Source organism: Schistocerca piceifrons, chromosome 11 (assembly GCF_021461385.2).
Source record: "Schistocerca piceifrons isolate TAMUIC-IGC-003096 chromosome 11, iqSchPice1.1, whole genome shotgun sequence".
In the NCBI taxonomy this organism is placed as follows: Eukaryota; Metazoa; Arthropoda; class Insecta; order Orthoptera; family Acrididae; genus Schistocerca; species Schistocerca piceifrons.
Window position 1 is genome coordinate 161,329,660 of NC_060148.1, and position 22,576 is coordinate 161,352,235.

Consider the following 22,576-nt stretch of genomic DNA (forward strand, 5'->3'; position numbering starts at 1 on the left):
GATATTTGCTATCGTGAGCCACCGACAACGCCTGACAACATGCGTCAGCGCACTGTCGATGCATGTGCAAACATTACGGAAGGCGAACTACTCGCTGTTGAGAGGAATGTCTTTACACGTATTGCCAAATGCATTGAGGTTGATGGACATCATTTTGAGCAATTATTAATGTGGTATTTACAGGTAATCACACTGAAATAGCATGCGTTCTCAGAAATGGTAAGTTCACAAAATGTTCAAACAGTCGAGTGTTCTGTATTTTAATTTTAAAAACCTACCGTTACCAATGCTTGTCTATTAATTGTGAGCTATTGGTCTATTACAGCGCCATCTATCACAAAGCGAAAAAAGTGGTCCAACTAAAACATTCATATTTCTTTACAATCCAACACGAATATGTTATAAAAAATTGGGGTTCATATTTTAAAAAACGCAGTTGATATCCATTTGATCTACTGCAGTGCCGTCTATCGGGCCAACAATAGCGCCATCTGGTTTCCCCTCCAAGCTAGACTAGTTTCATTCTTTGTAGTTTTTTCGTTTGAAGCCTATTACGTGAAATATTTGGCCGGCTACGATCAATGGACCACCCTGTATATATTCCTTATTGTCGTTTCTTGTTACCAATATTCGTTAATTCACAAGAATAAACAGCTTTCACTAGGTCAATACTCACCAGAAATCAAACCTGCATTTGGATTGGACTTTCTTAACCCTTGGGCCAATAGCTCTGCAGTATACTGCTGCATCTGTTTTCAATAAGGTACCACCCGAATTCAAAACTGTTTAGCAGTAATCCACGCGCTTTCAAATCGAAACTGGAGTTCTGGGTCACTCTTCGTATTGTCAAGGAGTTTCTTGAAAAATTAAGCTGATTCTTATAGTATTGGTGATAACGTTTACTTACACATATGGACCGACATTTTCAGGTTCATGAATATTTATTTTTATCTCTTATTACTGTTATGTTCTTATTTCATGTACTGACACGTTCCATGACCTTTGAGATTTGCTCCTCAATTTGGTCCTGTGGAACTTCATGTGTAAATAAAATAATAATAATAATAATAATAATAATAATAATAATAATAATAATAATAATAATAATAATAATAATAATAAAAGAATAGGCCCCCGGTATGTTCTGCCAGTCGTAAAAGGCGACGAAAAGAACAAACCACTAATAGGGCTAACCCCCCTTTTAGTGTGATTACTTGGTTCAGGACAGAACTAAAGAAGCCTCGGACAAGCGCCGTCATAGTCGGGGACGACGAGTTGAACCCTATGCCCGCCCACAATGGTAACGACACTGCTAGCCAACTGGAAAATGATTTAAATCCGAATAGAGGTGTTTTGCAGGATATGCTTCCTGCAACCACCCTAGAAGGAAAACAAAGACAGAGGATGAGATGGTCAGATGAAGTTAATCGACACCTCATGTTCTGTTATTACCAAGCAACAAACCTAGGAACCAACACAACTGGATACAGATCACAAGTATACACAACATTTATTACCAGATACCCGGAATTAAAATTTTTAACAGAACAACGACTAGCTGATCAGATCCATGTAATAATCAAAAATAACAGGATACCCCAGTCAGAATTAGAAAACATCAAACAACAAGTACAACAAATACTGGAACAAAATAATGTGCAATCAGAAGAAGAAGAAAATAGAGTAATGGCCTCAAACATCCCAGAGCAAACAAACAAAGAACACCCGTATCAATTAAACAATCAGAGGAAAACGAAATCTTAAGACAGCCACCAGAACAAGCACAAATAGAACACGAAGAGACACACGTGTTAGATATAGAAGAGAAATTTCAGCTGACATATATAGAATACAAAGACACAAATACAGACATTAGACCATTCTTGCATAGACCGCCAAATAACCCACAAGTCGAAACAACAATAAAAACTATCAACACAATCATACACAACAAAATAAATGAAAATACAACTATGGAAGAGTTACAACTACTGGTTTATATAGGAGCACTCACTACACTAAATATACACACTAGGCAGAGATCAGAACAAACCAACACACAGAAGAAACCCACAAAACCAGCATGGCAACACAGGTTACAGATCAGAATAGAAAAACTGAGAAAAGACATCGGACAGCCAACACAATTTATAAGAAATGAAATATCAGACAAAAAACGAAAAAGGTTAGGTAAAATCTCACAACAAGAAGCAATAGAGCAATTAGATGAAAAAAAGCAGAAATTGCAAGCATTGGCCAAACGACTTAGAAGATACAAAAAAAGTGAAAATAGAAGGAAACAAAACCAAACATTCAACACAAACCAAAAGAGATTTTACCAAACAATGGATAACACACACATTAAAATAGACAATCCACCAAACATAACAGAGATGGAACACTTCTAGAGCAACATATGGTCAAACCCGGTACAACATAACAGGCATGCACAGTGGATACAAGCAGAAACAGACACATACAAGTTGATACCACAAATGCCTGAAGTGATAATTTTGCAACATGAAGTCACCCGAGCAATTAATTCTACACACAATTGGAAAGCCCCTGGAAAAGATAAAATAGCAAATTTCTGGCTAAAGAAGTTCACCTCAACACATTCACATCCAACTAAATTATTTAACAGTTACATTGCAGACCCATACTCATTCCCTGATACACTTACACAAGGAATAACTTATCTGAAACCTAAAGATCAAGCAGACACAGCAAACCCAGCTAAATATCGCCCCATAACATGCCTACCAACAATATACAAAATATTAACTTCAGTCATCACACAGAAATTAATGACACATACAACACAGAACAAAATTATAAATGAAGAACAAAAAGGCTGCTGCAAAGGAGCACGAGGATGTAAAGAGCAACTGATAATTGATACAGAGGTGACATATCACGCTAAAACTAAACAAAGGTCCCTACACTACGCATACATTGATTACCAAAAAGCCTTTGATAGTGTACCCCACTCATGGTTACTACAGATATTGGAAATATACAAAGTAGATCCTAAATTGATACAGTTTCTAAACACAGTAATGAAAAACTGGAAAACCACACTTAATATCCAAACAAATTCAGATAACATCACATCACAGCCAATACAGATTAAGCGTGGAATATACCAAGGAGACTCATTAAGTCCTTTCTGGTTCTGTCTTGCTCTGAACCCACTATCCAACATGCTAAATAATACAAATTATGGATACAATATTACTGGAACATACCCACACAAAATCACACATTTGCTATACATGGATGATCTAAAACTCCTGGCAGCAACAAATCAACAACTCAACCAATTACTAAAGATAACAGAAGTATTCAGCAATGATATAAATATGGCTTTTGGAACAGACAAATGTAAGAAAAATAGCATAGTCAAGGGAAAACACACGAAACAAGAAGATTACATATTGGATAACCACAGCGACTGCATAGAAGCGATGGAAAAAACAGATGCCTATAAATATCTAGGATACAGACAAAAAATAGGAATAGATCATACAAATATTAAAGAAGAACTAAAAGAAAAATATAGACAAAGACCAACAAAAATACTGAAAACAGAATTGACAGCAAGAAACAAGACAAAAGCTATAAATACTTATGCTATACCAGTATTGACCTACTCATTTGGAGTATTGAAATGGAGTGACACAGACCTAGAAGCACTCAATACACTTACACGATCACAATGCCACAAACATAGAATACATCACATACATTCAGCAACAGAAAGATTCACATTAAGCAGAAAGGAAGGTGGAAGGGGATTTATAGATATAAAAAACCTACATTATGGACAGGTAGACAATTTAAGAAAATTCTTTCTAGAACGAGCAGAAACTAGCAAAATACACAAAGCAATCACTCATATAAATACATCAGCTACACCATTGCAATTTCATAACCACTTCTACAACCCTTTAGATCACATAACATCAACAGATACAAAGAAAGTAAATTGGAAAAAGAAAACACTACACGGCAAGCACCCGTATCATCTAACAGAGCCACACATCGATCAAGACGCATCCAACACATGGCTAAGAAACGGCAATATATACAGTGAGACGGAAGGATTCATGATCGCAATACAGGATCAAACAATAAACACCAGATATTACAGCAAGCATATTATTAAAGATCCCAATACCACAACAGATAAATGCAGACTTTGCAAACAACAAATAGAAACAGTAGATCACATCACAAGCGGATGTACAATACTAGCAAATACAGAATACCCCAGAAGACATGACAATGTAGCAAAAATAATACATCAACAACTTGCCATAAAACATAAACTAATAAAACAACACGTTCCCACATACAAGTACACACCACAAAATGTACTGGAGAATGATGAATACAAATTATACTGGAACAGAACGATTATAACAGATAAAACAACACCACATAACAAGCCTGACATCATACTCACCAATAAAAAGAAGAAATTAACACAACTAACTGAAATATCCATACCCAACACAACAAATATACAGAAGAAAACAGGAGAAAAAATTGAAAAATACATCCAACTGGCTGAGGAAGTCAAGGACGTGTGGCATCAGGATAAAGTCGACATTATCCCAATTATACTATCAACTACAGGAGTCATACCTCACAATATCCACCAGTACATCAATGCAATACAGCTACATCCAAACATATATATACAACTACAAAAATCTGTAATTATTGATACATGTTCAATTACCCGAAAGTTCCTAAATGCAATATAACATATACCATACAGTTACAAGGAAGTCACGCTTGACCGAGGTCCGCGTCACGTTCCATTTTTAACCAGACTTAAGTCTGAGAAAAAAAAGTCAATAATAATAATAGCAATAATCCCCATGGAGGCCCAGGAAAAGAATAGGCCTCCGGTATGTTCTGCCAGTCGTAAAAGGCGACGAAAAGAACAAACCACTAATAGGGCTAACCCCCTTTTAGTGTTATTAGTTGGTTCAGGACAGAACTAATGAAGCCTTGGACAAGCGTCGTCATGGTCGGGGACGACGCTTGAACCCTATGCCCGCCCACAATGGTAACGACGACACTGCTAGCCAACTGGAAAATGATTTAAATCCAAATAGAGGTGTTTCGCAGGATATGCTTCCTGCAACCACCCTAGAAGGAAAACAAAGACAGAGGATGAGATGGTCAGATGAAGTTAATCGACACCTCATGTTCTGTTATTACCAAGTAACAAACCTAGGAACCAACACAACTGGATACAGATCACAAGTATACACAACATTTATTACCAGATACCCAGAATTAAAATTTTTAACAGAACAACGACTAGCTGATCAGATCCGTGTAGTAATCAAAAATAACAGGATACCCCAGTCAGAATTAGAAAACATCAAACAACAAGTACAACAAATACTGAAACAAAATATTGTGCAATCAGAAGAAGAAGAAAATACAGTAATGGACTCAAACATCCCAAAGCAAACAAACAAAGAACAACATGCACCAATTAAACAATCAGAGGAAAACGAAATCTTAAGACAGCCACCAGAACAAGCACAAATAGAACACGAAGTGACACAGATGTTAGATATAGAAGAAAAATTTCAGCTAACATATATAGAATACAAAGACACAAATACAGACATTAGACCATTCTTGCATAGACCACCAAATAACCCACAAGTCGAAACAACAATAAAAAGTATCAACACAATCATACACAACAAAATAAATGAAAACACAACTATGGAAGAGTTACAACTACTGGTTTATATAGGAGCACTCACTACACTAAATATACACACTAGGCAGAGATCAGAACCAACCAACACACAGAAGAAACCCACAAAACCAGCATGGCAACACAAGTTACAGATCAAAATAGAAAAACTGAGAAAAGCCATCGGACAGCTAACACAATTTATAAGAAATGAAATCTCGGAAAAAAAAACAAAAAGGTTAGGTAAAATCTCACAACAAGAAGCGATAGAGCAATTAGACGAAAAGAAGCAGAAATTACAAGCATTCGCCAAACGACTTAGAAGATACAAAAAAAGTGAAAATGGAAGGAAACAAAACCAAACATTCAACATAAACCAAAAGAAATTTTACCAGACAATAGATAACACACACATTAAAATAGACAATCCACCAAACATAACAGAGATGGAACACTTCTGGAGCAACATATGGTCAAACCCGGTACAACATAACAGGCATGCACAGTGGATACAAGCAGAAACAGACACATACAAGTTGATACCACAAATGCCTGAAGTGATAATTTTGCAACATGAAGTCACCCAAGCAATTAATTCTACTCACAATTGGAAAGCCCCTGGAAATGATAAAATAGCAAATTTCTGGTTAAAGAAGTTCACCTTAACACATTCACATCTAACTAAATTATTTAACAGTTACATTGCAGACCCATACACATTCCCTGATACACTTACACAAGGAATAACTTATCTGAAACCTAAAGATCAAGCAGACACAGCAAACCCAGCTAAATATCGCCCCATAACATGTCTACCAACAATATACAAAATATTAACTTCCGTCATTAAACAGAAATTAATGACACATACAACACAGAACAAAATTATAAATGAAGAACAACAAGGCTGTTGCAAAGGAGCACGAGGATGTATAGAGCAACTGATAATAGATGCAGAGGTGACATATCAAGCTAAAACTAAACGAAGGTCGCTACACTACGCATACATTGATTACCAAAAAGCTTTTGATAGTGTACCCCACTCATGGTTACTACAAATATTGGAAATATACAAAGTAGATCCTAAATTGATACAGTTCCTAAACATAGCAACGAAAAATTGGAAAACCATACTTAATATCCAAACAAATTCAAATAATATCACATCACAGCCAATACAGATTAAGCGTGGAATATACCAAGGAGACTCATTAAGTCCTTTCTGGTTCTGCCTTGCTCTGAACCCACTATCCAACATGCTAAATAATACAAATTATGGACACAATATTACTGGAACATACCCACACAAAATCACACATTTGCTATAAATGGATGATCTAAAACTCCTGGCAGCAACAAATCAACAACTCAACCAATTACTAAAGATAACAGAAGTATTCAGCAATGATATAAGTATGGCTTTTGGAACAGACAAATGTAAGAAAAATAGAATAGTCAAGGTAAAACACACTAAACAAGAAGATTACATATTGGATAACCACAGCGACTGCATAGAAGCAATGGAAAAAACAGATGCCTATAAATAGCTAGGATACAGGCAAAAAATAGGAATAGATAATATAAATATTAAAGAAGAACTAAAAGAAAAATATAGACAAAGACTAACAAAAATACTGAAAACAGAATTTACAGCAAGAAACAAGACAAAAGCTATAAATACTTATGCTATACTCATTTGGAGTAGTGAAATGGAGTAACACAGATCTAGAAGCACTCAATACACTTACACGATCACAATGCCACAAATATAGAATACATCACATACACTCAGCAACAGAAAGATTCACATTAAGCAGAAAGGAAGGAGGAAGGGGATTTATCGACATAAAGAACCTACATTATGGACAGGTAGACAATTTAAGAAAATTCTTTCTAGAACGAGCAGAAACTAGCAAAATACACAAAGCAGTCACTCATATAAATACATCGGCTACACCACTGCAATTTCATAACCACTTCTACAACCCTTTAGATCACATAACATCAACAGATGCGAAGAAAGTAAATTGGAAAAAGAAAACACTTCATGGCAGGTACCCATATCATCTAACACAGCCACACATCGATCATGACGCATCGAACACATGGCTAAGAAAAGGCAATATATACAGTGAGACAGAAGGATTCATGATTGCAATACAGGATCAAACAATAAACACCAGGTATTACAGCAAGCATATTATTAAAGATCCCAATACCACAACAGATAAATGCAGACTTTGCAAGCAACAAATAGAAACAGTAGATCACATCACAAGTGGATGTACAATACTAGCAAATACAGAATACCCCAGAAGACATGACAATGTAGCAAATATAATACATCAGCAGCTTGCCTTACAACATAAACTTTTAAAACAACACATTCCTACATACAAGTATGCACCACAAAATGTACTGGAGAATGATGAATACAAATTATACTGGAACAGAACCATTATAACAGATAAAACAACACCACATAAACCTGACATCATACTCACCAATAAAAAGAAGAAATTAACACAACTAATCAAAATATCCATACCCAATACAACAAATATACAAAAGAAAACAGGAGAAAAAATTGAAAAATACATCCAACTGGCTGAGGAAGTCAAAGACATGTGGCATCAGGATAAAGTTGACATCATACCAATTATACTATCAACTACAGGAGTCATACCACACAATATCCACCAGTACATCAATGCAATACAGCTACATCCAAACATATATATACAACTACAGAAATCCGTAATTATTGATACATGTTCAATTACCCGAAAGTTCCTAAATGCAATAGAACATATACCGTACAGTTAAAAGGAAGTGACACTTGATCAAGGTCCGCGTCACTCCATTTTTAACCGGACTTAACGTCTGAGAAAGTGAAGGAAATAATAGTAATAATAATAATAACAAAAACAATAACAATCCACAGGTGTCAAGCGGTGACGACACATCACCTCTGTGTCAAATCCTACGATTTGGGAATTTTCTCTGCAACTCATTTCTAACCATCAGCGAAAAATGTGCCGGACACCCATCATGTTAATACCACATTCTGCTCCTTGTTCCTACAGGTTTTTAGTCCAATAACAGACCTACTGTTTCTTGCAGGAATGTGGTGTACTTCCTACTATTAAGACTGCCTTCTATGACATAGGGGCCTATAATTCTGTCCTCCAGAATCCCACACTACACCATCACTGACCTAGTGTGCACCTTGGAGCAACCAACATGGATTTTCAGTTGCACAGTAATGAATGTTATGCAATTTAACATTTCCATGGTCCATGAATGTAGTCTTGTCAGTAAATAAAATTAAATTAATAAATGTGTCATCCCTCTGAATCTGAAGTTGAGCCACCAGCAGAATTTAATGCGATGCATACAATCCATACAAGTTAATTCTTGGTGGAGATTGATATGGTAAGGGTGGTATTTATGGTGATGCAGAACATGAACAACACTACTCTGGCTCATGCCAGATTCTCTTGTGATTTGATGCAAAGTAGCACAAGGATCTTTAACCACAGTGCAACAGTACCAGCTCTCACTGAATTTCATTGGCATTCTCCGTAAATGAGAAGCTTATCAACCTGTTCTTCAAAGGAATACATCATTCACATTCACTTGATTCAACGATTGTAGTCTTACTGTTCCTATTAGTGTTCTATTGCAAAACCATCAAATAGTGTTTACATGTCAATGGCACGTTAGATGGATACGCCCTATTTGGCGAATATTTACTATTTGCATAAGATATGAGAGAGAATTATAAGAGCATGTGCTTCGGTAAGTGCTGATGTGATAAGGAATACCAGTCAATCCATGACAAGAAGATTGCAGCACTGCATTGATACCAATGATCATCACTTCGAACACCTTCTGTAAATGGACGTTCATGCCACCTTTTGCTCTTCGTTGACATTCAAAGACCTTATTGTTGCACATCATTGGATTCATCTCGATAGCCGCTATCAGAAAGTAAGTACCAAACTATAGCATCCCATTAAAAAAACAAAGTTGACCTTCATATCTCTGATGTGACCCCACCTAGCAACTAAATACCAACGTCATATTATGGCCCCCGTTGTACCATGCGACATTTGTCCCACAAACTTTTCAGCTACTCTCATACTTTTGGAGTTATTCTAGGTGGCAATAGTTACTCACCCTGTATGCATAACAATAAAGCTAAAGGGAAAAAACGAGGATCACGTGTAGATCATTAGGCATGGTGGTTGAATTGTCATGTTGTGGGGATGTTTCCTGTACAGTCACATTTTAAAAAAGAATATGATTCCATGTAGGAGACACAACATGTCACATAATTGGCTATTTCAGCAGATCATGATTCGAAACACATCTCCACCTATTTTCTAAAAAATTCTTTCCAGGCCAAAAACAAACTTTTTAAGTGCCCAAGCCGGTGCCTGGATCTAAATTCAACTGGCGCCTCCGATATGAGCTGAATTGATGTGTTCATGGTAGAAGCTACTAAAACAAGGTTCAATTTATTATCTTACTGGATCCATGGTCTGAACTCTGAATTAACGTGTTACAAAAGCTTGTGGATTCACTGCCAAATTGAAGTGCAGCTGTAATCAAAGCCCATGGGTATGCAACAAATACTGATTTGTTCTTCAGATCTCAAAATAGTATTATTTTTACACACTTAGACCTACAAATTACTTTTGAAAAGAATTACTTCTCTCTTGATGCAACATAACCTTGTTTAAACTACATGTAGACTTTTACTAAATAGATTACAATTTCATGTTTTTCAATTACCCAATGGCAGTTTTTTCCATTACACAGTTATGTCTATGTAGTTGTAATTAATGCTTTCTATAAAACATTTTTGGGTGCTACTGTAATAGGACTGTGTTTACACGCATGGTGAGATGAAAGGAGCATATAGTAAACAACAGTGGCACTATACACAATCTGATGACCCTCTGGACAGCAGCAACAATCCTTAAGTGCATTGTTTGATGTCAGCTCATCACATCAAATCAAACTCCTTTCAAAGAAAACAACTACCATATTTTACTGACTGTAAGGTGAATCTTAATTTTCAAGCAATTTTTAAGAAAATTAAATTTTTATCATTTTTTTATTATGTTGCAAAGTCAGCCTTTAAAAATCACTGAAATTCATTATCAGACCTTTCCTCTTTCCTCAGCATCACTGTTCTCTTTATATACAAGATGGTCTTCACTACCATTAAGAGCATTATTTCTTGAAAGATTTAACAATATTTTCCCTCACCCAAGATGACAACTGCTTTATTGACTGACACACTTGTTTCTTTGTAGATCGTTTTAGAACTCCATTTGTCATGAACTCATGTTGGGCTTAATCCATCATGCATTTGGTCCATTCCCCTTCCATAGACTTTAAATACACGTAAGTGCTACAGAAAACTGGTATAAGCATGCATATTCAAAGACTGACATGTAATGCATGCATAATGACATGCAGAATATGACAATGGTCGGCAATGCTCATATAAGACAACATATGTCTGGCACAGCTGTTGTATCAGTTACTATAGATCTAATCTAATCTAATCTCTAATCTACTGCTGCAACAACGGCAGGCAATTGAGATGTAACTGAGTCCGAATGTGATGTTATAGCCAGAGCATGCGTGATGGGACACAGCATTTCTGAGTGTAAAGATGGAATCTGTTAAAATATAAAATTTCTGAAATCGCTGTCGCCAGAAAAAGATACTACATGAACGAAACTAAGAAAAAATGAAGACAATCATTCAGTGTGATGGGAGTGCAACCCTTGTGCAAATTGCTGCATGTTTCAATACTGGGCCATCAGAAAGTATCAGCATGCAAACCATTGAATAAAACATCACTGAAATGGGCTTTTGGAGCCAAAGGCTCACCCGTGCACCCTTGATGACTGCACGACACAAAGCATTACGCCTCACTTTGGCCTGTCAATAGTGACATTGTACTGTTGATGACTGGAAACATGTTGCCTGGTCACATGGGTATCATTCCAAATTTTATTGAGCAGATGGATGTGTACAGGTACGGAAACAGCCTCATGAATCTCTGGACCCTGCCTGTCAGCAGGGAACTGTTCAAGGTGGTGGAGGCTCTGTAATGGCGTGGGGCGAGTGCTGGAGTGATACAGGACATCTGATACATTTGGATATGACTGACAGGTGACACATACGTTAGTATCATGTCTGATCACCTGCATCCATTCACGTCCATTGTGCAATCTGACAGACTTGGGCAATTCCAGCAGTAGAATGTGACACCCCACACCTCCAGAATTGCTACAGAGTGGCTCCATGAACACTCTTCTGAGAAACACTTCTGCTGGCCACCAGATTCCCCTGGCATTAACATTACTGAGCATGACTGGGATGTCTCGCGACATTCTCCTCGGAAAAGATATACAATCCCTCATACTCTTTCTGATTTATGGTCAGCACTGCAAGATTCTTGGTGTCAATTCTCCCCCAGCACTACTTCAGACATTAGCCGAGTCCATGCCACAATGTCTTGCAGCACTTCTGCATGCTCACTGGGGCCTGTAATGATTATTTACGTGACCATTACGGCACTCCAACCCCAGTTCCCAATAGCAGTAATATCGTACTACTTTTCTGCGAAGTAACAGACTTTTAGTGACAATATTCACATTTGGTTTTATTAATGTAAAGGTACTCTGATGTATCGATATATTACAATGATATGGTTCTTGTGTGTATTCATTTCTGTGAGACTGTCATAATCTTTGACTTAGTTGTAACTGTTCCGGTGTGAATGCGCACAGAGCAATCTTTGTTTCACTTTGCAGAAGTTGTTATTTCGCTTTGTATAAGAACATTCAAGTCTTGTGTTTGGTTAAATTGGAAATTAAATAAATGAAGATTGATACAAAACTGTTTTCTTGATGATGTGACAATTAAGAAGAAATATATGTGAATTTACATTTAGTTTAATAAAAATGTGGATCGTGAACACCAAGCCAAAAATTATTTCTATCATACCGTTGTTCTGATCTGGGATTGTTTGATCATTAACAATTTCCTGAAAAACGCATTTGTTATGTCTTCAAATATTGCTAAAATACAGATCTGGACCTTCTAGCAGTCAAAGTGGAGTCACCCTAGAATCAACAAGATGAGCCATAACTTCGACAAAATCTACATAGGAATCCATTCAAGGTAAGTGCCAAAATTAATGACTTTTTTACAGTGACTTCATTATTTCCATTCTGACAATACCATCCACAGTCAAATTTGTTGTTGCCCGATAAAGCGAACATATGCTGTGGGAACAACATTATTGATCCGATTTCTAACCTACTTTGCAAGTGGTGGTATTGTTAAGAGGCCCTACCTGATATACCAGCTTCTACGGCTCTTCAGTGCAGTGTATTTGTCAAGACTTCAAGAAGTTGCAATTGTGAAGTAAGTCATCCTGCAATAACAGCAAGCTCTGTATTTAACTGCTTCAATTTCTCTTTCACAAAATATTACAAATGACTACTAATGTGATATAGCACAAGAAGAGAATTCTTCTTCAACGAAGTGACTTTCCTTTGCTTCAACACTGTTAATCCACAATTTCATATTGGCCTCCTCCATCCAAGCCTTGTCATGTACATGAACAACACCTGGAAGTATTCAGAAGGTTTTGACACTGTTTAGCACTTTAAGATGATCACTGGATGAAGTTTAGTACAATCAACACAACATCAAAGAACAACAGTTTAGTGCATTTTTTTATGTTCACTTGTTTTTATAGTTACCATTTTAGCACCTTTCATGGCAACAATTTTGTTACTTGGTTACTGGTGAAAACTGGATCTCATTGGGATATCGAGACTCTCACACTAAAATAGTGAGTGAGGAAAATATAGGAATGGCTGGGGAAATGCCAGCCTATTATATAACAATTCCCAACTGCTTCAACAAGCCTTACAATACAATAACTGGAAGCAGGGAGCAGTGGGAAAAACAATTTGTCACCATATGGGGGACACTGCCTGGTTCACTGAAAAGTCGAAATCAGACCAAGGTGTTTGAGGCCAGGGTGTACGTGGTTCAGCCAAGACTGGAGGCCATCATCCCTCTATAAAAACTGGTCTCTGTATTTCGAGCTGAAATTACTACAATCAGGGTGTGTCTGGAGGAGATTATACATAGCATCTACATCTATTTAGACAACCAGGCAGCCCGGAAATCATTGGCAGCTCCTGCACCAAGATCTAAGCATGTCACAGGGCTCTGGTGGAGCTAGGGGAAAGCAATAGGGTAAACCTAATGTGGGTCCCTGGCCACTCAGTGATTGGTGGCAACAAACAAGCCGGCAGATTGGCCAGGATGGGGGCAAAGACTCCATTCATTGGACTGGAACGTGTCCTGGCAATTACCAAGGCTTTGATCAAACTAGAACTACGGAACTGGCTTAGAAGACAGCACACAGAACACTGGACCAAGGTCTATACCAAAAACATGATAAGGTAATGTTGTCATAGCCGTGTTTTGAAATAAGATCTCTAATTCTGGGCTTCAATAGAAAAGAGATTAAACATATGGTAGGACTGATGACCAGCCATGGGAATTTCAAACAACACCTACATACAATGAGTATAATGGAAGAAGACCCTAAATGTAGCATCTGTGATGAGACAGAAGGAACTGCTGCACGGTATTGGTAATTTTCGGGGCAACTACAAGTGTAGAAATTGGGTCTAATAAAGAACTGGTAAAGGAACTCCTAGCACTATATAAGGGCACTGGTTGGTATTACTAGATATCCAGGGAGCAATACTGCAAAACAAACTGTTTCGGTGTAGGTCGTGCCAGATTAGACCAAAGCTGTTTTAGATTTCCTACAAAAATCAAATCAAATCGAATCGAATCAATCATCCTTAGTGAATTTGTGTTTAGGTATTTTTTTTGATGAATTAACTATTACGCAGTGTGACCAAGATGGGTCCAGTTCAATTGGTTGTAATTTGAACTTGGTATGTGCTACATAGTAACCTAAAGCGCCATGTAAATGAGCAGGAAATTATGATCTCAACTGATATGACACACTTGTTTGTATAGAAATATTTCCTTGTATTTGGTTATTTTAACAGTTACATATGATGGCAGTTTATCATGTTTTCACTGGTATTTAATGTAATATTTATCTTAGAATGTTTAGTAAGCTTCTAAAGTGACCAGCATGGGAAGGTGATTATTTCAAGTTGTTTAATTTTAACAAAAACTATGTACTTTCAATCATTGTTATTTTAATTTACTTTTGTAAGATGGTTTGAAGATGACTAGCATGGTATGGTTTCTTGAGGTTTTAAATAAGCAGTGCCTCATAGTCTTTGGTAATATATTTGTGTTTCTCACATAGTCTGGGCTGGTGAACAGTTACTGTTAAGTCTGCGTAGGTTTTGACAGTAGTTGAACTGAAGTCTCTGGGCAGCCAACCAGTTGTGCCATTTCAGTTCTCTAAAATTGCATGGATGATATGATTTTAGCAAAACGTGAGGATTTTCACATTTTCTGATTACATTCAATTGATGTATCTTTTTGTGACTGAAGAACTTTCACTTTGTGCAACTGATAGTTCTGTTTTGTGCTGAACTTTGATCAGTGACACAGCATCAAAGATGAACTTATATTACCCCATAGTTATAACTTAGATTTTAGTTCTGGTTTCAAAGTAGCTTATGTAATTGGGGAATCTGTTAAATATCCCTAATTATTCACATAACTGAACTGCATTATATTCAGTCTGAAGTATTCAACCTTGCTATGTAAATATATATAATTCAAAATAATGATTTTAAGTATGGCTATTTCTACTTTTGTGTCTTACATTGACAGTATACACCATTCAATTTAACTTTGCCACTGTTTATATTTCCTTATTATCACTGCATTTAAATTCAGTTTACACATCTTGTTTAAGTATACCTTAACAATTGCAATGTATGCCTAACTTCGTACTTTTAAATGGTGCTTGACTGACAAAATCTAGTCTAGACAGATGGTGCTTTTAACAGGGTAGATACTCAGTGGTGGATGTCCTTGACCCATGCATGGGACTGTAGAAGTACACTCTGACATCAGATCTGTTCACTAGCCTGAAACTCAATACATCATAGGACCAATTTCGTAACATTAACATTACGCATCGTGATTGTTATTCTCAGTAAGGAGTCCTAACAGTGTCAGCAGTTGGACTGAAATCACCATCAGGCACCCTACTGGCACACAAACTGAAGATAACACACACATGACCAAAATATACAGTTTGCTCTTCCAAACCTATTTCATCATTCGATATTGCAATGGAGTTCCTTCTTTCAGTACCGGCAAGAACACCAAACTGACAGATTTTTGAGATGATCAATTTCTGTCAATTTTCTACTGTGTAGCCACTTAATAGAAAAAAAAAACACACCTGGACAATATGAGGTGGCTGTACAATACTGCTCATATTACACTGAACTTGTTCCTTCTATAACACTAGCTTACCAAACACCTCAGAGGCCATGAAAGTTTCCTAGTGACTGGAAGAAGGCACCAATCAATCATATTCTGAGTTAGTGTCACTTGATAGATGAACATAATCATAGTAAAATGAAGCATGTGCATTAATAATGCTGTCTTGCACATTTCAGACTTTTATGAAAGTGACAAAAACTGTTAATAACAAAGTAATAGCAGATTTGTATTGTTTGCAGGGGCAGACTATTGAAAATGGTTGTGCTTTTTAAAATTGCACTAAAGACAGATTTTAGAAAATAAATAACTATTAAAACGAAAAAAAATTATAGCAACTGATTTATGGCATTACTGCAGATCACTCTGTATTTTGCTGTAATGATAAGGTTGCCTAGAATTCCAAAGTTTTAAATAGGAAAATTATAGCAAGATACAAACTAATATTTATTTTAAACTGATTAATTTGGTCGTAAAAAAGCTATAGAACATGAGTGTTATTAATTTGGTCCTAAAAAAGCTATAGAACATGAGTGTTATCAAGTTGAGACCCAAAGCTGGCACATTACACACAGATGGCACACTGAATGTTTTCATAAAATGCCTTTACTTTGATTCCATGTACTTCATCATGTACAATAGATCACTTTTTTTCTTGTTACAAGTTTCAGTACACCACTGTAGAGCAACCAAAAATCAAAAAACAACAGAATTTCTTTTAATTCATGTTCACAACCATGTTTCAAAATAAAATGTCTTTCACGTGGATGAAACAAGCATATGCCTCAAGGATTGTTACTGCATAACTTCAGACAGAGAACACCAGGAATTTTCTACGCAGGTGCTGTTTTGAGAACCAGCTCAACAGATCCTATGCCCTTCAATTCCTGCATCATCTCCTCAACGGTCAATTTTGAAGGTTCTACAGAGGCCTAAGACATGACATGTTTCCATTCTAAAGGAGCCATAACTTATGACACATTCTTTTCTCAATCATTGCAATGTTCCAGTCACGAGGTAGGAAACTGTGATTTCAACACAAAAACTTTTTGTGTGTTTCTCCACAGTACTTGCAGTTAACCAGATGGAAATAAAGTGCTAAAATTCTCCAGTTATTGTTCTGCCCAACATGGTGGTCAGACCATATAATTACTTTGTGTTCCATACCTTCTTCAAGCATCACAAATTTAATCCGACGGGAAACTATTTTGGCTGAACCACACCTTGCATCAGATCCAGCCCCTAAATTTACGGTGTTATTTAAGTACTGAAGTCATGAACCATGAAATTATATGATGGCAGCTATCTCTGGCAGAATACCATGGAATGTGTCAATGTATGACAAAGTAGAACCTGTTGTAGGTCAACATATGTTACATATATATTGTTGTTCCTTTGTAGCCATTTCCGATTTTTTTTTTAGCAGTTTATATGCTCAGTCTGCTTTTGTGTGACAACTGACGTAAGTTCTATGTTGTGCATTTGTATCTCATCTGAATCTGCAAGCATAAAGAATCTATACATTCTGCAGAGTCTGAGATTGTGGTACAGACATTCTTTTGAAGATTTATTCCTACTTTGAGGAACTCAAATTGAATTCCTAATTCAGATATACCTCTCATCATTTGATAAGGCTTTGGCCTACACTATTTTCCTCAACCATCTTCAGGAGTGGCCACTCCTCTGTCCTGTTTATGTTGAAGAGAGAGTTTTCATTGCTGGGTGATGCAGAATATGTCAAGCAATGTTTTTTAACGGACTTTTTTTGAATGGACTTCATATTTGAAACTAGCTTGTTTCCATGATGTACTATCTGTCGTACCTTCCTTTTGTCTGGCTGGCACGCCTATTTATGTAGAGTTTATGAAGTAAATTGATTTCATTGTGCACCAAGGCATGGTAATCTATGTACAGCTTTACATTAATTTACATATTTCTGTTCTAGAATCCTCCTTTTGAACACAATTATGTATTGCGTAAAATACTGAATCATGCTGTCAATATTACTACCCAATATTCAACTGAATTATCGTACTCCAAATTCTCTTTTAATAATATAGCAGTGTGTATTCTACTTTTTCATCACTGATAAAGATAGAACTGTAGTAAGTTTTATCCACGTGACTTATTTTTACTGTAATATTGCCAGAAGATGCACATAAGATATGTTGTTAGAGCCATGTACTCTACAGGGATAATAAGCTGCTGTTCAGCACAGTTGTTATTCTATAGACATATGTCATTTTACAAAACCAATGAAACCAATCCAGCATTATTCCACTCACTTGTGTTGGTGACTGTTTTGCATGAACTACCTTTCCTATTGTGATTTATATTCCGATCCACCATCATGAAGTCTTCTCCTCTTAATATCCTGCCTGTTACCCAAGTTAATTCTCCTTTTTGTAGCACTATTTGCGCTTTTCAAACCACTTGCTGTAAGCATCACCTTGCTCCACTATGCATTTCCTGTAACACCTTGCAAACAGACAATATGGTGGTCATCTCACACTGTGGTCACATTGTGTCCTCCAGTACCTTGTCTCCACTGGTTCTGCATCTGCCTCACTGTTGTTGCAGCTTGCCTTGTGTGAGCCAAAACATGACAGAACAACCAATAATTCTGCCCCATGAACACACACAAATCCCGATATTCCAGCTTGTGGAACTGGAAAGGAATAGTGGCACTTGGTTACATGTTGCTACACTCCTGGAAATTGAAATAAGAACACCGTGAATTCATTGTCCCAGGAAGGGGAAACTTTATTGACACATTCCTGGGGTCAGATACATCACATGATCACACTGACAGAACCACAGGCACATAGACACAGGCAACAGAGCATGCACAATGTCGGCACTAGTACAGTGTATATCCACCTTTCGCAGCAATGCAGGCTGCTATTCTCCCATGGAGACGATCGTAGAGATGCTGGATGTAGTCCTGTGGAACGGCTTGCCATGCCATTTCCACCTGGCGCCTCAGTTGGACCAGCGTTCGTGCTGGACGTGCAGACCGCGTGAGACGACGCTTCATCCAGTCCCAAACATGCTCAATGGGGGACAGATCCGTAGATCTTGCTGGCCAGGGTAGTTGACTTACACCTTCTAGAGCACGTTGGGTGGCACGGGATACATGTGGACGTGCACTGTCCTGTTGGAACAGCAAGTTCCCTTGCCGGTCTAGGAATGGTAGAATGATGGGTTCGATGACGGTTTGGATGTACCGTGCACTATTCAGTGTCCCCTCGACGATCACCAGTGGTGTACGGCCAGTGTAGGAGATCGCTCCCCACACCATGATGCCGGGTGTTGGCCCTGTGTGCCTCGGTCGTATGCAGTCCTGATTGTGACGCTCACCTGCACGGTGCCAAACACGCATACGACCATCATTGGCACCAAGGCAGAAGCGACTCTCATCGCTGAAGACGACACGTCTCCATTCGTCCCTCCATTCACGCCTGTCGCGACACCACTGGAGGCGGGCTGCACGATGTTGGGGCGTGAGCGGAAGACGGCCTAACGGTGTGCGGGACCGTAGCCCAGCTTCATGGAGACGGTTGCGAATGGTCCTCGCCGATACCCCAGGAGCAACAGTGTCCCTAATTTGCTGGGAGGTGGCGGTGTGGTCCCCTACGGCACTGCGTAGGATCCTACGGTCTTGGCGTGCATCCGTGCATCGCTGCGGTCCGGTCCCATGTCGACGGGCACGTGCACCTTCCGCCGACCACTGGCGACAACATCGATGTACTGTGGAGACCTCACGCCCCACGTGTTGAGCAATTCGGCGGTACGTCCACCCGGCCTCCCGCATGCCCACTATACGCCCTCGCTCAAAGTCCGTCAACTGCACATACGGTTCACGTCCATGCTGTCGCGGCATGCTACCAGTGTTAAAGACTGCGATGGAGCTCCGTATGCCATGGCAAACTGGCTGACACTGACGGCGGCGGTGCACAAATGCTGCGCAGCTAGCGCCATTCGACGGCCAACACCGCAGTTCCTGGTGTGTCCGCTGTGCCGTGCGTGTGATCATTGCTTGTATAGCCCTCTCGCAGTGTCCGGAGCAAGTATGGTGGGTCTGACACACCAGTGTCAATGTGTTCTTTTTTCCATTTCCAGGAGTGTATTTCATATGACATCTCTGCACCAAGTGCTGTGTAATACTGACCTGTCCTATCACACAAAAGACTGCTATATTGGGCCTATGGGCACACCACCTCTCTGCCATTTAAATCACGTATTATGTTACTACTGTTGTACAGTCCTTTTGTTGTGGCAAGGTGCAGATCACTGCTTCTGAATGTGTTACTTTTTAGAAGCAGTAGTGTATTACAGGGAGCACATGAAGTCTGGGAACACTTATTTATTTCAGAGGAACCAAACATTGTACAGATATCATACATATCTCATTTTGAAGAGAAATACCAAAATGTTTTTTTGATGTCTACTGCCACAGCGTAATTTGGTAATATGCTGATAATCAGTACTAGTTGCAAACACGGCAAGTTCAGTTGCAGAGCGAGCTTTCTGTGTGTTGGAGTTTGACAAAAACAAGTGCGCTACAGCTGTTAAACAGATCTTTAGAACCAAGTATGGTAACAAGCCGCCAACAAGGAACGCCATTTACCACTGACAACAAATTCGTTACAACAGGTTGCTTGTGCCCAGCAAAGAGAAGTGGACATGCCAGTGTGAGTGAAGTGAATGTGGAGCACGTACGAGAGACATGCTGGGATGGAAATGGCAAGAATTTGATTACCGTATTGATGTCTGCTGTGTTACTCATGGTTCGCATATCGAGTGTTTGTAAAAAAAACTGTCAGTTTCTTTTCAAAATGCAATGGGTGTGATATCAGTACAATGTTTAGTTCTTGTGCAATAAATAACTGAAAGTGTTCCTGGACTTTATGTACACCCTGTATTTTAACAATATTACTGTATCCATATTCTGGAGCTACATGTACACACCTCAAGATGAAAATAAGTAACCTAGCAAACTTCAGACTTATGAAATTAAGTTACCTATTTTTGATCTACATTTTGATCACCCCAATTATGTTAGGAACGGTGCACCTCCTGCAAAATGTACTTCACTTTAACAGCACCAGCTGTAAATTCGAAAGAAACAAGGTGAGAGTTATACTACTACTGTAACATGACCTTCACTCATTTACACTTTGTGACTTGCAACATAAGAATATTTGAAGTAAAGAGATCTGTCTCCAGTTACAGATGAGACACCACACACTTTTAGACAGTGAACAAACATAAAAGCAGCACCAAAACAGTATTTCGCAAACACTTTATCCACTCAACAGTGTAGTGTTCTTGCTCACGCATGATGCTAGAGTGGGGTGGAGTAACCGTCAACTTATGCACGTTCATCTTTAAAAGCTGTATTTCAGTTGGTTATAACTGCAAAATATTAGAATTATGGAGCAAATTTCAGTGTCAGATCAACTGCAGCACTGACGTCTTGCAAGCACCATATTTTATGGAAACAAGTAATGCAGAATCCTGCATGGAGTGTAACAATATTATGAAGAGCAAAGTTGATTGACTGGTTGGTTTTGGGTATAAAGGGACCACACTACAGGGTCATCAGTCCCTTTTTCCTGATGGAAGCAAGGCTGAAGGTACAAAAACACCCAACACCACACCTAGAACAAAAAAGAATGGAACAAACAACAGGGAAAACATACACCATAAGGAAAAGAGGGTATTCAAAACACAGAGCATGTGGTCTGGGCTGGCTGATAATAATAAAAGAGGATGAGCCAGCCACTCTGCAACACATTAAAATGTTCACCCCAAAAAAGACAAGGCGAGATGAAAACATGTAGGGAATAGATGACCATGAAGACAAACAAATGCAAAGAAAGTGCGACAGAGTTAAAATGGAGGGAGAATGATGACCTCAGAGGGAGGCTAAGTGCCCACCCATAGATGGTATAATAAAACCCCCATCAAGAATAAAACATGAATCTGCTGTTGAAGCACTGTTGCCCAACACCGAAGGTAGGATGCTGTAAAGGTTAAAAGTTCACCACAGAGTGGCTAGAAGTGGGCAGTCCAGCAAGATGTGGATGACAGTCATGTCAGCCACAGTGACAACAAAGCGGGTCCTTGCGACAACAGAGTGCCTGCGAGAGGCTCGCATGGAGGTCTTCCACACATTCATAGTCTCCTTCAGGGCACACAGTTTGTTGTGCGTACTGAGATTATGCCATACCATCTCCCAAATCTGAAAAATATTGTGACATAATAAGGATCGCAGGTCAGTTACAGGGATGCTGATCTCCATAAGTGGTTTCCAGCCTGTTGGAAAGTTCATTTCGT

At 38.4% G+C, this 22,576-nt stretch overlaps 1 protein-coding gene across 2 annotated transcripts in view; it reads right to left on the reverse strand.

The window, feature by feature from the left end:
• LOC124720058 (zinc finger protein 708-like) overlaps window positions 1–22,576 on the reverse strand; it is a 367,802-nt gene that overhangs the window by 55,361 nt on the left and 289,865 nt on the right. The window contains exon 9 of one of the 2 annotated variants that reach the window (XM_047245326.1): window positions 13,338–13,395. The exons of the other annotated variant lie outside the window; for it this stretch is intronic. Within the exon in view, the coding sequence (XP_047101282.1) occupies window positions 13,348–13,395 (48 nt within the window). The 3' untranslated portion in view covers window positions 13,338–13,347. Of the gene's footprint in view, window positions 1–13,337; window positions 13,396–22,576 lie in introns of those variants that run through there. 2 annotated transcript variants of the gene reach the window in all.